General features: G+C 44.9%; 1 protein-coding gene across 9 annotated transcripts in view; it reads right to left on the bottom strand.

The window, feature by feature from the left end:
* MAGI1 (membrane associated guanylate kinase, WW and PDZ domain containing 1) overlaps positions 1–18,256 on the bottom strand; it is a 713,270-nt gene that overhangs the window by 152,619 nt on the left and 542,395 nt on the right. For all 9 annotated transcript variants that reach the window (XM_075321385.1, XM_075321383.1, XM_075321384.1 and 6 more), the window contains exons 4-6: positions 14,798–15,007; positions 6,701–6,908; positions 1,737–1,819 (exon numbers count right to left, since the gene is read on the bottom strand). In XM_075321385.1, coding sequence (XP_075177500.1) covers positions 1,737–1,819; positions 6,701–6,908; positions 14,798–15,007 — 501 coding nt within the window. The remainder of the gene's footprint in view (positions 1–1,736; positions 1,820–6,700; positions 6,909–14,797; positions 15,008–18,256) is intronic.

Consider the following 18,256-nt stretch of genomic DNA (forward strand, 5'->3'; position numbering starts at 1 on the left):
CACTACCATGCTCGGGTGCTCTGTACTCGTAACTAGTGATGAGCGGGCACTACCATGCTCGGGTGCTCAGTACTCGTAACTAGTGATGAGCGGGCACTACCATGCTCGGGTGCTCTGTACTCGTAACTAGTGATGAGCGGGCACTACCATGCTCGGGTGCTCAGTACTCGTAACTAGTGATGAGCGGGCACTACCATGCTCAGGTGCTCAGTACTCGTAACTAGTGATGAGCGGGCACTACCATGCTCGGGTGCTCAGTACTTGTAACTAGTGATGAGCGGGCACTACCATGCTCGGGTGCTCAGTACTCGTAACTAGTGATGAGCGGGCACTACCATGCTCAGGTGCTCAGTACTCGTAACTAGTGATGAGCGGGCACTACCATGCTCGGGTGCTCAGTACTTGTAACTAGTGATGAGCGGGCACTACCATGCTCGGGTGCTCTGTACTCGTAACTAGTGATGAGCGGGCACTACCATGCTCGGGTGCTCAGTACTCGTAACTAGTGATGAGCGAGCACTACCATGCTCAGGTGCTCAGTACTCGTAACTAGTGATGAGCGGGCTCTACCATGCTCGGGTGCTCAGTACTCGTAACTAGTGATGAGCGGGCACTACCATGCTCAGGTGCTCAGTACTCGTAACTAGTGATGAGTAAGCACTACCATGCTCAGGTGCTCAGTACTGGTAACTAGTGATGAGTGGGCACTACAATGCTCAGGTGCTCTGTACTCGTAACTAGTGATGAGCGGGCACTATCATGCTCGGGTGCTCAGTACTCGTAACTAGTGATGAGCGGGCACTACCATGCTCCGGTGCTCAGTACTGGTAACTAGTGATGAGCGAGCACTACCATGCTCCGGTGCTCAGTACTCGTAACTAGTGATGAGCGAGCACTACCATGCTCGGGTGCTCAGTACTGGTAACTAGTGATGAGCGAGCACTACCATGCTCCGGTGCTCAGTACTGGTAACTAGTGATGAGCGAGCACTACCATGCTCCGGTGCTCAGTACTCGTAACTAGTGATGAGCGGGCACTACCATGCTCGGGTGCTCAGTACTCGTAACTAGTGATGAGCGGGCACTACCATGCTCGGGTGCTCAGTACTGGTAACTAGTGATGAGCGGGCACTACCATGCTCGGGTGCTCAGTACTCGTAACTAGTGATGAGCGGGCACTACCATGCTCCGGTGCTCAGTACTGGTAACTAGTGATGAGCGGGCACTACCATGCTCCGGTGCTCAGTACTGGTAACTAGTGATGAGCGGGCACTACCATGCTCGGGTGATCAGTATTTGTAACTAGTGATGAGCGGGCACTACCATGCTCGGGTGATCAGTATTTGTAACTAGTGATGAGCGGGCACTACCATGCTCGGGTGATCAGTATTTGTAACTAGTGATGAGCGGGCACTACCATGCTCGGGTGATCAGTATTTGTAACTAGTGATGAGCGGGCACTACCATGCTCGGGTGATCAGTATTTGTAACTAGTGATGAGCGGGCACTACCATGCTCGGGTGATCAGTATTTGTAACTAGTGATGAGCGGGCACTACCATGCTCGGGTGCTCAGTATTTGTAACTAGTGATGAGTGGGCACTACCATGCTCGGGTGTTCCGGAATACGGAAGATTTTCAGTTACTTTAGTACAAATCGGTCGTATCTACCAGAAACCCCAAAATACTGGTCATCCCGACTTTCTGATAATGTGACCGTTTTCTTTTATCTTCTTACCATCATCTTCACATTCTTCTAGAGGCTTCTGCTGTTTGTTCAGGCACCGTGGGTCTAACCAAGACGTCGTTTTAGTGTTATGGCTGAAAGAGACAAAGAGAGAAAATATCAGGTTAATTTTAAAATCAATAAATAAATATTTACTCTTTATAAAAAAAAAAAAAAACATTGATTTTTTGAAATCCGAACATGACCAATGAAAACTTATTCAATTTTTACAAATTCTTTTTATGAGGAATTGGTGCAAAAAACCCTAAATCTAAAATGTGTCAAACTTTTAAAAACTGATATAGATCTTTAAACTGTTAAATTAGAAGATCGCTTGAAGGTCCAAATAAATATTTAGTATTCTTAAAAGGTTAGTGACTATTTTTACGACCCGGAGGAAGTAATGGAGGTTCGTGACCCCAGGGATCAGTAAATCATTCTTATCCTATGGATAGGTGACCACTAATAAACTTGCTACAAGCGTAAAAATAAAGAAGAGTGGGCAGGAGATTTCGGTAAATCCCATCCACTTTGTTGGAACCTGCATCTGATGGGTATTAGCCTCGCAGTATCCACCGATCATTTTGCAATGACTATGGACAGCTTTCCAATTTCTTAATTAGGACCTATGTGTAGGCTGCATGTGTAGTGCCCCTGAAGCCATCAGGGATCTACAAGGTACTGCATCCCCACCGGAATGCAGGGCCTACCCCCTAGGGACCCAGAAGACCAGTGCCGGTAACACACAAACACTCCGGTTAATCCCCATTTTTCCCAATTATCCCCCATAGAATGGTACAGGGCTAGGGTCGGACCAATGGCTGGCCACCTAGAGGTGGAGCCAATCCAGTCCACTGGAAGACCAGGTGGAAGGGGCAGACAGAGTGAAGAGTCAGACAGAAGAGAAAGTGGAGTGGAGGAGTGAAAGTGAGCAGACGAACTGACCGGAGTGAACAGTGACCCGAGGGCCCAGGCATTTGGTTGCCGATGGATTATGGTGGAGTACTCCTGGAACTACACACCAACGGGGTACAGAATCCTTGGTGAGGCAAAAGCTCCAGGCAGGCCTGATACAATCTGTACAGTGAGGGGACCATCAAGGACCTCACTGACCTTGAGGAGCAAAGAGGGAACCGGGGACAGGACCAGAAACTCCAACCCCACAGGGTTCACGCTACCGTCATATGGACTGCTGAAGAAGACAACCAGGAGGGGACCCCCAGCTGCTCTACGCCATGGGGACCCACCAACTAAAAGACAGGTGCAGGGGGAAGAAACCACCAGGTCACTAAACCGGCACTGGGACTAAGGGGACCTGCGGTTAAGACCAGCCGGCCTCGGGTGACCAGTTACCACCAGAAAGTCAATAAAGAACCAGTTGCTCTGAAACCCTTTTGTGGCCTACCTTCTTCCAACACCCATCACATCACCTACAACTCTGGGGCCCGGCCCTGCTTGCGGAGGGCCTAACATCCAGGCTGCCATTAACACCAGCCCCAGTAGTGGATATTGTGCAGCGGCGGCTCCATCTACATAGCCGCAACACCGCAAGTGGCGTCCCGTATAAACTTTATTCAACAATCCCCTGTAAAATATCCCCTTTTCAAAAAGCACCCAGGGCACGGAACCGGGCAACGGCCACCAAAGTGACATTCCCCAGTTATATACCGCCCGGGACCGAGTACCCCATAACCCTGGGCGACACACATGCAAAAAAGAAAATAAATGTGCGATTTAGTGCATTATGGATACATAAGTGATTGAATGCAGTACCCCAAAAATGCAGACAGAGGGCGCCAGTCATCACAAATCTGCAGATTAACACCATAAACACGGTTTTCCTAGTTCCACCCTCCCCCTTCTACATGCAGTTGTTAAGGGATTTGCTCAGCTTCCTGCTTCACCAAGCAGTATCTGCACTGCACAGATGACTGGTTTGTTCTTTGTGAGGAATTAATATCTCCTTCTGAGACACCATGTATTGTGAGATGGCCAGATAGAATAAATACCACTTTATGCACGAGCCGGATCTGCGCAACTTCACATTTTTTTCACTGATTGAGGAGAAAAACAATGCAGATTGAAAACGGCGATCCGAGAACAAATCATGTCCTGAAATATTAATACTGGAAGCTTTCGAGTAGATTTAGGACGCACGTCCATCAGAGAGCGTGGTAACAGGCTGTGGAGCTGCCGGAGCTGGGGAGCAGTAGTAATGAAGCAGATGCAGATGAGGGTGATCTTATATTATATGGACGACTATGGGGTGCATTATAAGATATGGAGGACTATGGGGTGCATTATACTACAGAGGACTATGGAAGTGCATTATACTATATGCAGAACTATGGGGTGCATCATACTATATGGAGGACTATGGGGGTGCATTATACTATATAGAGGACTATGGGGGTGCATTATACTATATAGAGGACTATGGGGTGCATTATACTATACAGAGGACTATAGGGTGCATTATACTATACAGAGGACTATGGGGTGCATTATACTATACAGAGGACTATGGGGTGCATTATACTATATGCAGGACTATGGAGAGTACATTATACTATATTGATGACTATAGGGGTGCATCATACTATATGGAGGACTATGGGGGTGCATTATACTATATAGAGGACTATGGGGTGCATTATACTATACAGAGGACTATGGGGGTGCATTATACTATATGGAGGACTATGGGGGTGCATTATACTATATGGAGGACTAAAGAGTACATTATACTATATGGAAACTATTGGGGTGCATTATACTATATGCAGGACTATGGAGAGTACATTATACTATATTGAAGACTATAGGGGTGCATTATACTATATGGAGGATTATATGGTGCATCATAATATATGGAGGACTATGGAGGTGCATTATACTATATAGAGGGCTATGGGGGTGCATTATACTATATGCAGGACTATGGAGAGTGCATTATACTATATTGAAGACTATGGGGGTGCATTAAACTATATGGTGGACTATGCGGTGCATTATACTATATGGAGAACTCTGGGGGTGCATTATACTATATGGAGGACTATGGGGGTGCATTATACTATTTGAAGGAATATGCGATGCATTATACTATATGGAGGAATATGGACTGGAAGACCATGTGACTTGTATGGAGGTCTGCCTATTCTCCCCTAACAGATGATGTCGGCGGAGAGAAGGTTCAGGCAGTTGTAATTTCAACATCAGATCCTATTGTTTTCAGGGGAGATAAGTCACTGCCAAATTTGTCTGGCAGCGGCTTTTTCTGCTCTTATTGAAAACACATGAATGCTGAAGTTGAGTATTCATGTGTATAGGGGAGTCGAGAGAGATAGACGTTTGATGTACAAATAATTGGTCAACAGCCAACTCATGACCAGTGGTATATCTCCAATGATGGCTGACCATGCGGTCACTATTGAGACCCATGAGTCGAGTGACCCGTTGCCAGTGCCAGAAACAGGCCCCCCCCAACCAGTATTACACTTAACTATATTGGCATCACAAGTACCGATACAGTTGAAAGCATTGATGAAAGAGGGAGTGCTCTGCTGCCTCCGCGATCAATCTCCTGCTGTGTCTGTGCTGTTTTGTCTCAGCACAGCAGGCACGATGACATCACTATTGCGCACCTGCTGTGCCCAGAGGTGCAGAACACACGCCACTGTGGAGACTGGAGTAGTGGGGGAGAGGGGAAAGGTCACTTTTTTTTTTTTTTTAAAGTCAATGAGTACACTGGTAGCCAAGGGCCATAATAGTATATGGATGACTATGGGGTGCATTATACTATATGGAGGACTATGGGGGTGCATCATACTATATGGAGGACTATGGGGGGTGCATTATACTATATGGATGACTATGGGGGGTGCATTATTCTATATGGAGGACTATGGGGGGTGCATTATACTATATGGAGGACTATGGGGGTGCATCATGCTATATGGAGGACTATGGGGGGTGCATTATACTATATGGATGACTATGGGGGGTGCATTATTCTATATGGAGGACTATGGGGGGTGCATTATACTATATGGATGACTATGGGGTGCATCATACTATATGGAGAACTATGTGGTGGATTATACTATATAGCGGACTATGGGGTGCATCATACTATATGGAGGACTATGGGGTGCATCATACTATATGGAGGACTATGGGGGGTGCATTATAATATATGGAGAACTATATGGTACATCATACTATATGGAGAATTATGTCGTGCATTATACTATATGGAGGGCTATGGGGGTGCATAATATATGTAGGAGTATGTGGGGCCAATTATACTGTATGGAAGACTATGTGGGTGCCATTATAATATTTTGAGAGCTAAGAGGGAGACTTTATACTTCATGGAGGACTATTACACTGTATGCAAGCAGTTATGCAGTTGAAGGTTTGTATGTGGTCCATTATAATTTGCAAAGGACTGTGTGGGGGTCACAATACTGTTTGTAAGGCTAGTGGGGACCATTCTAAAATGTGGATTAGTGTGGGGGCCATTATACTGTATGTAGGCCTATTATACTGCATGGAGGGCAGTGTGAGGGTCACGGTTGGGGATCACCATACTTTACCACGGTAGTTGAGGGTGGATGCAGTAGGGTCATCATACTGTGCGTGTGGAGGGTACTATCGAAGCATTCACTGTGGGGCACTTTTGTTGGCATCATACTTTATGGATGCAATGAAAGTGGAATCTAGGGGGTTTCAATCGGATTAATCAAATTAATTTGTAAGGATTGTAAGGTCACAAGATATTTTCTTACATGACCTATTCGAATATTTATTTTATTTAATATTCTTGGGGGGGGGCACAATTAGAACTTCTGCTATGAGGCCCCATTATTTGTATGTATGCTCCTGCTCATGACCCACCAGGAAGAGGTCAAGACACTAACAGAGTACAATAAAAGAAAAATCAAAACTAGTAGAAGAATTATTCCACTTACTCTATAAAATAGACTTCCCCGTTCTCTGTGTAGGCCATCTCCCAGTTGCTCGGCAGTGGTCCAAGGCTTTCCTCGTCAGTAGGAGGTAGGTATTGAGGCAACTTCTGAGATGCTTCCGTGATGGTGGGAAAACTAGGAAGGATCCGAACAAGTGGTGCGGCTGGCTCTTGTGAATTGTTGGCTGTGTTTTCGTCTTGTTCACTAGAGTCTGCGGCCATCGTGGGGAAGAAAAAAAAAATTGGAAGATCAGCATAATCCATGGAGGACATTCATGCCGTAGCATGAGGTCATCCTAGCATTGAGGTTTTCATTGAGACAAGCTTGTTTGTCAGACAGGAGTGACACATTTGTGTGAACTTCTACTACACCGAGACGTAGGGGAAGGACACTAGGAGAACTAGACGGCACATCATCGCTCTCTGACACCCACCACCTCCAAACCCTATTATGTTTGTGGGAAAAGAAGCCTCTGAAACCAAAACTACAAGTGGATTCCATTGGATTAGCGATCTCAATATGAAACCTATTCAGATGGAGTGAGCACACTGTGCTATACAGGTGCACAAAAGCCTCCATTTAACCGTCGACATGGGGAAATGTGCAAGAAAAAAAAAATCAAAGGCGCCACGTGACTACATTTTAACACGGCTCCTGAACCCTCTGCTCCTGTGCCAGCTCAGTCGTGCTGAACATTAGCTCGTTATAGCACATCCACCACAATGGGCATTGCCATCGTTGTTCCCGCACCTGGACACAATCCGAGGCACTTCACAACGTGAGTGGTGGGACCAGTCATTAGAGATTGGGGGGGGGGGAAGGGGTGACTGACGTTTACCCGTCAAGAGATGAATGAGCAGAACAATATTTGGCCAATCTAGTAGAAGAGTACCATGACGATATCTGGAGATAAGAGGTTGTCCTACTGATGGGACCTCTAGTGATCAGCTGGAATCTAGGTGGGAACCAAACAATTCCAACACAACTCCACCATGGGCCAAGTTAGGCATTACTTTGGCCATGAAATGCAAGGATATGTCATGTCTTCTAAGGCAAGAGATGCCATTCATAGACAATTTCCACTTTGACTGATCGATACTCGTCCTGAACAGGAGAGAGGACTAATCCAATCTGTGCTGCTCTGGTCCGGCATTCAGTCTGGTCATCTGAGACGACCGGCATCATTGGCCGGTAATCCTGGGCTCCTTTAGCACACACTAGGCTTACGATATCTTGAGTAATACATTGAACATTATGAACTAAAAAAGAGCTCCAGAAGTGGTGGAACAAAGATGGCGGGTGAAGAAGTGAACAGTTCGTCTACAAATGGAAGACTAGGCTAGACACCGGGCCGGAGCAAATTAAATTGCTAATTTTTAATTATTTGTCGTATAGTATATTCTGTTTGGCTTGTTTGATTACAAACTGGCCTAAATGTAGCATTTATTACATGAACTGAAGCAATACATTGACTACTCAGGGGCCGAGGTTCATTGACCACCAATGTTTTGGTCTCCATTTGGAGAAGTCATCATATTACCCAAATAAAATGACTGGCGTTTACCAGATCCTATAGACAAATACTTCAAACCAGAGGACGTTTATGCATGAACCGGTCATCCGTTTTTTTTTAGACCATGGTATGGCAAATGGTCAACCTCACTAATCTTATGAGTCGCTAAAAAGTATCACGTGGCAAGTATAAACTCTTCTTCCTAAAATACAGAATACCAGGAAACATTTTTGGGGTACAAATCTCCCCTATACTGCAATTTATAAACTATACAGCAATGTGCGCGCTCGAGCGCAGGGCCATTCATTCTCTAAGCGGCTGCCAGGAAATAGCCGAGCTCGGCGCTCAGCAGCCCCATAGAGAATGAATGGAGTGGCGGTCAAGCGTGCACACTGCCGCTTCACTCCAACAGTGCTGCTCCCATTGGACAGACCCCGACTGATCAACAAGTTATCACCTACCCACTCGGGAGACTTGTTTTTACTGGACAATCCCTTTAAAAGCAAAAAGAAATGCATTTATGAAGCCAAAGCTGTAGATGTTAAAGGGATCTTCCAAGACTTATTTTTTCTTGTTTGATTCACCAGTCTAGTCTGTAAACTTAAAGACGTTGTCCACTACTTTAACATTGATGGCCTATCCTTCGGATAAATCATCAATGTCTAATTGGCCAGGGTTCGACCCCCGCACCCATGCCAATCAGCTGCTCTCTGTGCCAGCATCAGGCGGCCAGAAATGCTCAGTTACCGGAGTCGCTCCATCTTCTGATAGTGGCCCGGCCGGGTACTTTTCATCCACCTCCTACTGATTTGTATAGGAGGCGTATGTGTGGTACATGGCCGCCGAAGCGATTGGTTGACTGGGCAGCTCTAGAACTGAGCATATCCAGCAGCCTGCTGCCACCGATGGCACCGGGAACAGCTGATCAGCATTGTGGTGGGTGTCTGATCCTGGCCGATCAGACATTGAGGATCTATCATAAGGATAGGCCATCAATGTAAAAGTAGTGGACAACCTCTTTAAAACATATCCATAATCTTGGTGCATGTACTATACACGTGCTATGAGAAACCACATTTTGACCCATATATTCGATTTTTCTGATGGCAATGCCAGAGACTTGCGCAATCCCAACAAGCTCATGCACCTCTAAAACCAAAATGAAAACAAGTTGGGTGCAGCCGTGGGATCGGGTGCAGAGAAAAAGAGGTAAAAACAACAGAAATGTAAGCAATTTACGCCATCATCTATCAACTCCTTTAAAGATTAACCATTGTTTTATAAAAGTTTTAACAAGTCGCAGTGATAGGGACCCTCAGTGCCGAAACTCTACCAATTGCTAAAAAGAGGTGGTAGACACGCTCGGCTAAGCACTGTGCCCCTTTGATTGGCTTTGTTTCTGTATGGACTCATACAGTAGAAACCAGAAGTTTACATACTCTATCTATCTGGACGTTCCCATCTTGCTTGTACTTGCGTATAATTGTTTGTACAGATGAATGAGGCCCCTTCAGGTATCTGAAAATTGCACCCAAGAATGAATCAGACTTGTGCAAGTCCACAATTCTCCTCCTGAGATCTTGGCTGATTTCTTTTGACTTTCCCATGATGCTACACAAAGAAGCCGTGTGTTTCAGGTGTGCATTAAAATACATCCACAGGTGTGTCTCTAATTAACTCAGATGTTGCCAATAAACCTATCAGAAGCTTCCAAAGACATGACATCATCATATGGGATGTCTCATATTGTTTAAAGGCACAGTACTCTTCGTGTATGTAAACTTTTGACTTTAAAGAAAGTAATAAAAATGCCTTAAAACATTCTCTCTCTCTCTCATTATTCTGGCATTTGGCAAATATAAATAATTTTGGTTTCTAAATGACCTAAAATGGAAAGGTTTATTCTGATTTCATGCCAGAGAGTGAGAAAAACCTGCAGATATGTCTTTATAGAGAGCGGAGGGGAAAACCTGCAGATGTGTCTTTATAGAAGGAAGAGGGAAAACCTGGAGATGTGTCTTTATAGAGAGCAGAGGGAAAAACCTGCAGATGTGTCTATAGAGAGCGGAGGGGAAAACCTGCAGATGTGTCTGTATAGAGAGCGGAGGGAAAAACCTGCAGATGTGTCTGTATAGAGAGCGAAGGGAAAAACCTGCAGATGTGTCTGTATAGAGAGCAGAGGGGAAAACCTGCAGATGTGTCTGTATAGAGAGCGGAGGGAAAAACCTGCAGACGTGCCTTTATAGAGAGCGGGGGGGAAAACCTGCAGAGGTGTCTGTATAGAGAGCAGAGGGAACAACCTGCAGATGTGTCTTTACAGAGAGTGTGGACGGAAAAACCTGCAGGTGTGTCTATATAGAGAGCAGAGGGAACAACCTGCAGATGTGTCTTTACAGAGAGTGTGGACGGAAAAACCTGCAGGTGTGTCTATATAGAGAGCGGAGGGAAAAACCTGCAGATGTGTCTTTATAGATAGTGGATGTAAACTTCTGGTTTTAACTGTATATATTCTATAGATCCATACAGTCCACTCTATGAGGAAAACTGAACAAAGCCAATCAAACCCAAGGTGGCACTCACATGTGGCTCTCTTCACCGATCAAAAACTTTTAACAAGTCACTATGACGTTTCAAAAGTTTTATTGTATATATGTGGCATCCAGTAGATAATTGAAGCCCCTGGGTCCCCCGCCCATATTTTCCCCATATTGTCCTCCGGGGCAGAGTGTCACTTCATAGTTTCGGTGGAACAATGAGGAGACGGCGGCTCCTTTGTTTGGAACAGATAATAGCCGTGTTGTAGGACAGTCTATTGCTGCTCTCTACTGAAGACTCACAAAGGCCTAAACGCTTCCTTTATTGGGTCTCGTGAAAGGTCATTGGGCAACGGCATGGTAAACACCATAGGTTCGGGATCTCCCTCCACTTATTTTGGTTCTGTTACTAATGGTGATTCGAATACAAGTAGGAACAGTCCAAACAACCTCAACTCATATTGGCATGTCATGGACAATGTGAGAGTATCAGACTAGTCATGTGTGTTATCCCCAAGAGCGGTTGGATTGAGCATTCAGACATGGAAACTATGTCCAAAAGCCCCTCAACCACTCTGTAGGACTCCTTAAGAATTCCAACGGTGTTTCCCGGTTCCTGACCATAACGAGCGCCAATCGATGATCCATGAAATCAATCGGCACATGTTTAAAGACCATTTACACCGAACAATGTAAAATCTATAAGGACCAACAACTATTAATATGATTGTTTGGTCCTCCAACATAGTGGCAATTGTTCACACAAGGAGATGTGCTGCGGACAAGGAGTATTTTAGGTCCACAAAAATGACCTGATTAGTTGAGGAATGACGTAAGTGAAAACGGCCAACGATCGGGGTAAGTGTTTCAACCAAATACCTAATTGGCAACAGAAAAGGTGCCATATCTCCCTCCACTAGGAACCTCTTGGAGAACGGAGGTTCCACAGCACCTATTGTGCATTTCAGCTTAAAATAGGTTGTCTAGGCGAAATTAAAATATTACCAAGGGTGTGGAAATGCTAAAAATAAAACCTGGAATACTCCTGTAGGAGGTGGACTTGACCCTGTACCGGTTACGCTATGTATTCTATGTTATACAGATTGTATTGTCAAAGTTGATATGTACCACTGCTGGCTAGGTGCAGATTCTGGATGCAGCGAGACTGTTTCCAACAGGCGCCACCTAGAGGTTAAGCTGGGATAGCAGTGGAGTGGAACAGACAAGATTAAGGGGGAAGTGACAGATGCGGGAAGGACGACAGTAGGGAGGTCTTGAGATGGGACAGTTTAGTATAGGGTTCAAGTGAGAGAAGACGTGGTTTTGGTGCTAGGGCCAGTCAGGGAACCCTGAGGTAACCTCAAGAGGTCCGGAGCCTACGACTCACCCTGATGGGCTTAGAGAGTTATCCACCTAGAGAGCCATCGGGGCCCTGCAAAGGATGCAAGTGTGAGGAAGAGGAAGAAAGGAGACAGAGAACCTGGAGCTTGAAGACCAGATCCAAGATAGCGGGAGGGGGATAGGTCAAGGAGCAGTACCTCACAGTGAGTGAAAGAAAGATAAAGAAGGTCATGTTTGCCATAACGTTGTGAACGATTCAGTTTGGACCAAGTGAGCTCCAGAGTTGCATGTGTGTTACGTGTTACAGTCTACGATGATGACTGGCAGCGGGATGATGGACACCGGCCTGAAGAAACCAATAAGTGTTATGCACCCCACCCCAAGTAACATTTGTTCACGAGATCTACTTGGCGAAGGAATGAGACGCGTAAGTGGCCCGACGCCCCCCTCCTTCACATCTCTGCTGTCACCCACGTGGATCTAGTGTGGCCAGTCTTGTGGTCTTCACCAGAACAGAAAGTGATGACATCACAGGACCATTGAGCAGAGCTTGTACTTAACCCCTGAAGCCTAAAATGGCCCAAAAGGTTCCTTTGGCCTATATTAAGATATCAATATTATTAAAGATCTGTGATAGTTGGGGGTCATGCTGGAGATTTTGTATTCAGACCTCCAAGCTTCAAGTTACACTGTTGTCACTGAGGTCTTTGGCTGCAACAGTGAGGAGACTAGAAAGGTGCACCATCACGTGTCTATGATGATAGACCTTTATAATCACCTAACTGCTGCAGCCAAATCACAGTCATCCTCACTCCCTTGAAAGAGAAATGGTGACAGCGTTTTCGGTTATGGCACAAACCACCAGAGTGTCCTGCGCTGGATCCACAGGGGTGAGAAGACTTGGACATTTTCACCCCATCTGTTCCCCCAGAAATTATTTAATAGAACCCAACTGTAAAAAAAGAGAAGGTCTGTCTGCCTCCATTATCCATAATAATATAATTTGTTAATTCAACCAAATTGTATAATTTTAAGGGGCCCTTGACTTTTAATGACCAAACGAGCCCAAGACCAGGCTCAGTGTACCCCAAATTACCAATGACCACTAGAAGAGGACAGACGTCACCAAGGAGATCATCTCTTGTATTTAAGACTAGTGATGGGTGGACCCGGACTCTGAAAGGCCAAATCCATGCGGTTTGAAAGGGCCTGCGTGCCAGACCCTGATTGCGGGCATTTGCTCCAGATCAGGCACTTGAGAAATTAAAAAAAAATAAAGGGAAAATAAGAATGAAGTGAGCGTTTCATACTTACCAAGGCTTCGTCGCGGCTGTAAATTGCTCCCGCTCTGCTGTACGCTACTCCTGCGGCCTCCCTGGGCCAATATTCATTGCTCATACATATGCACTGATTTGCCCACCCACCGGCTGGCCCTGCCTCTGTGATTGGTTGCAGTCAGACGCGCCCCCAGCCTGTGTGACAGCGTCTGACTGCAACCACTTACAGGTGCTGTCTGCGGGTCAGAATCATGATTCATGAACCAGGAGGCTCAGGATGAGCAGAGGAGGAAACATTGCGGGCACAGTTCATCCTGAGCCTCCGGCTTCATGATTCATGAACCAGGAGGCTCAGGATGAGCAGAAGAGGAAACATTGCGGGCACAGCTCATCCTGAGCCTCATGATTCATGAACCAGGAGGCGCAGGATGAGCAGAAGAGGAAACATTGCGGGCACAGCTCATCCTGAGCGGCCTGCTTCACGATTCATGAACCAGGAGGCCAGGATGAGCTGAGGAGGAAACATTGCGGGCACAGCTCATCCTGAGCCTCCTGCTTCCAGAATCATGAACCAGGAGGCTCAGGATGAGCAGAGGAGGAAACATTGCGGGCATAGCTCATCCTGAGCCTCCTGCTTCATGAATCATGAACCAGGAGGGGTCAGGATGAGCAGAAGAGGAAACATCGTGGGTGCAGCTCATCCTGAGACACCTGATTCATAAACCAGGATGGCTCAAGAGGAACAGAGGAGGAAACATTGCGGGCACAGCTCATCCTGAGCCTCCTGCTTCATGATCCATTCACCAGGAGGCTCAGGATGCGGAGAGGAGGTAATATTGCGGACGCATAGATCTGCGCATTACTCCCCCCCCCCCCCCCATCTAGGGGTCTTACCCCCAGACCCTCACTTCTATTATAAACAACTCCATGCCCACGTGGACTTAGAAAAAGAATGTTTATTCTAAACCAGGCTGCATTTTGAACACGCCCCCATCATGTGATAAATTACGTCATACCTGAAAGAAGCCCCTACATTCTAACATCTACCTTTATTTTTAGTGCACGATCTAGACGAACTTAGTCCCGGAAGTGAATGCGTGACCTGGAAGCAGCAGCCAGCCATGACACGGAGCTTCGGTGAGTACACCGCTTGCGCTGCTAACCAACAGTTTTAATCCCCGCATTCTGGTTCCCTTATACTTATATGGGTACCGGATTCTGGACCGGAAGCGGATTTATAAAAAAAAAAAGTTAGCAGGGACCCGACGATCCCAGTTATATGCGGGTCCGCCCATCTCTATTTAAGACATATCAGAAAATAATTTACCCTTTAATATCCAACCAAAAATGAGATGTGAATAATCTTCCATTTTTACAAGTCCTTCCAAACTAATCCCAAAAGTCTTGGCAAACTTCTAACCGTAGATGACTTTACCTGTAAAACTACTGTTCATTTCAGGAGCCTCATCGTCGTATTCGTAATTTTCGGTATGCACTATGCCAGCATTTTGCATATCATTGTAAGACTTTGTCCGTTTAGGGGTCGACTGCTTAGCGCCGGAAAACAGGTTTTGCAATGCATCACCGGAAGTCACTTTCCCATCGACGGGCTGGATCGGAGGTTTCGGTGTCCCATAATAGTTACCTAACCAAAAAGAAACAAATTGTGAAAATACAACCTATATATATTATATATATATTACGTTCTTTTCAGCAGGAGACCCTCAGTATGGGGGGAAAACGGCTACTACAAATCCAGGCAGAGGCAAGAGAGATTTCTTTGTTCCTTCTGGGTTACTTGAGTTGCATTGACTTGGAGAATTGAGGAGGCCATTGTTGAAGATCATTCATTGGAGAGATTTAAAACAAAAGGCAGCTGGGCTGAATAGCAAAACTTCATCTCGCTGCGAATTTCAATTAGCAATCCGGGTCCGAGCGAGCTTTTGTACAATGTGATGTCAGATTTTGTGTGTACCCGACAGAAAATATAAAATTCATTACCCCTTTCACCCCAAGAACCGAAGAAAGGAAGGAATGACCCATATTATCAAGCTGCTCTCATTTCTTTTACCATGGAAGGAGATTTCTTCTTTATTCCTTTCCTCCCGCTCACTAACGCAGCAAAAGGACCCGGCCGGCCCCGGATTAATCCCCGAGCTGAGGCTTTTGTCACTTCAAACTTTTTTTCCTCTTTTTTTTTACCTTAGGTTTTTGAGATTCTAGGGTATAAAAATGTATATTATATATATATATATATATATATATATATATATATATATATATATATATATATATATATATATATATAAATTATATATATATATATATAATATATTATACATAATATATTATATAATATAATATTTAAAATATATAATATATATATATATTATATACACACACACATATATATACACACATACACATACATACAGTGCCTACAAGTAGTATTCAACCCCCTGCAGATTTAGCAGGAATTAACTTGGCATTGTGACATTTGGACTGTAGATCAGCCTGGAAGTGTGAAATGCAGCAAAAAAGAATGTTATTTCTTTTTTTTTTTTTTTTTTTTTTTTTTTTTAAATTGTGAAAAGTTTATTCAGAGGGTCATTTATTATTCAACCCCTCAAACCACAAGAATTCTGTTTGGTTCCCCTAAAGTATTAAGAAGTATTTCAGGCACAAAGAACAATGAGCTTCACATGTTTGGATTATTTATCTCTTTTTCCAGCCTTTTCTGACTAATTAAGACCCTCCCCAAACTTGTGAACAGCACTCATACTTGGTCAACATGGGAAAGACATAGGAGCATTACAAGGCCATCAGAGACAAGATCGTGGAGGGTCACAAGGCTGGCAAGGGGTACAAAACCCTTTCCAAGGAGTTGGGCCTACCTGTCTCCACTGTTGGGAGCATCATCCGGAAGTGGAAGGCTTATGGAACTACTGTTAGCCTTCCACGGCCTGGACAGCCTTTGAAAGTTTCCACCCGTGCCGAGGCCAGGCTTGTCCGACGAGTCAAGGCTAACCCAAGGACAACAAGGAAGGAGCTCCGGGAAGATCTCATCGCAGTGGGGACATTGGTTTCAGTCAATACCATAAGTAACGTACTCCACCGCAATGGTCTCCGTTCCAGACGAGCCCGTAAGGTACCTTTACTTTCAAAGCGTCATGTCAAGGCTCGTCTACAGTTTGCTCATGATCACTTGGAGGACTCTGAGACAGACTGGTTCAAGGTTCTCTGGTCTGATCAGACCAAGATCGAGATCTTTGGTGCCAACCACACACGTGACGTTTGGAGACTGGATGGCACTGCATACGACCCCAAGAATACCATCCCTACAGTCAAGCATGGTGGTGGCAGCATCATGCTGTGGGACTGTTTCTCAGCCAAGGGGCCTGGCCATCTGGTCCGCATCCATGGGAAGATGGATAGCACGGCCTACCTGGAGATTTTGGCCAAGAACCTCCGCTCCTCCATCAAGGATCTTAAGATGGGTCGTCATTTCATCTTCCAACAAGACAACGACCCAAAGCACACAGCCAAGAAAACCAAGGCCTGGTTCAAGAGGGAAAAAAATCAAGGTGTTGCAGTGGCCTAGTCAGTCTCCGGACCTTAACCCAATTGAAAACTTGTGGAAGGAGCTCAAGATTAAAGTCCACATGAGACACCCAAAGAACCTAGATAACTTGGAGAAGATCTGCATGGAGGAGTGGGCCAAGATAACTCCAGAGACCTGTGCCGGCCTGATCAGGTCTTATAAAAGACGATTATTAGCTGTAATTGCAAACAAGGGTTATTCCACAAAATATTAAACCTAGGGGTTGAATAATAATTGACCCACACTTTTATGTTGAAAATTTATTCAAATTTAACTGAGCAACATAACTTGTTGGTTTGTAAGATTTATGCATCTGTTAATAAATCCTGCTCTTGTTTGAAGTTTGCAGCCTCTAACTTATTTGCATCTTATCAAACCTGCTAAATCTGCAGGGGGTTGAAGACTACTTGTAGGCACTGTATATACATACACACATATATAACTAAAATTATATATATATTTATAAAAAAAATAGACATTATTTGGATGTTATGTTAATGGTGTACGGGCAGAAATTGCATGTTTTTTTTCTTAAGATTTTTTTTTAATAAATGTACTTAATATATTTTAATTGTTTTGGATATTTTATGCAATTCTGATTTAACAGTCTTGTCTGGTTTAAAAAAAAAAAAAATAAAGTTAGTAAAAGGGGTTTTTCATACTTTTACATTGATGGCCTATCCTGATTGGTTGAGGTGCGGGGTGTCGGATCCCAGCCAATCTGCTGTTTCCCGGTAGCAGGCTGGAAATGCTCAGTTCCGGAGCCGCTCCATCTTCTGATAGTGGCTGCAGCTGGGTACCGTACATTCGTCTCCCATTCAGATCAATAGAAGTAGAATGTGTAGTACCCAGCCCCGGCTGCTATCAGAAGACGGAGCAGCTCCTTAACTGAACATTTCCGGCCTCTGCTGCTGCCGCGACCAAGAGCAGCTGATCGGCAGGGGTGTGGGGTGTCAGATCCCGAACGATCAGACATTGATGACCAATCCTAAGGATAGGCCTTCAATGTAAAAGTAGTGGACAACCCATTTAATAAAGAGGGATACTCTATTCATAAATTCCATTAAAAGGACTTTAGAGGGTCAGACCCCTGGGAATATCAATAATCCAGAGAAAAGGGGGTCTTTAATCCCCCGTCACATGGAGCCATCACTGTCTTCATTGCCTATAGAGCTACCGGGGAGAGTCAAGCACTCTGTTCCAATGGGGCATTTTAGAGGATCAGAAGCACAAGTGAATGTTTTATGTGCCCTAAATAAAAATAAGAATCATCTGTAACACAATATGAAATAT

Source organism: Anomaloglossus baeobatrachus, chromosome 8 (genome assembly GCF_048569485.1).
Source record: "Anomaloglossus baeobatrachus isolate aAnoBae1 chromosome 8, aAnoBae1.hap1, whole genome shotgun sequence".
NCBI classification, from domain to species: Eukaryota; Metazoa; Chordata; class Amphibia; order Anura; family Aromobatidae; genus Anomaloglossus; species Anomaloglossus baeobatrachus.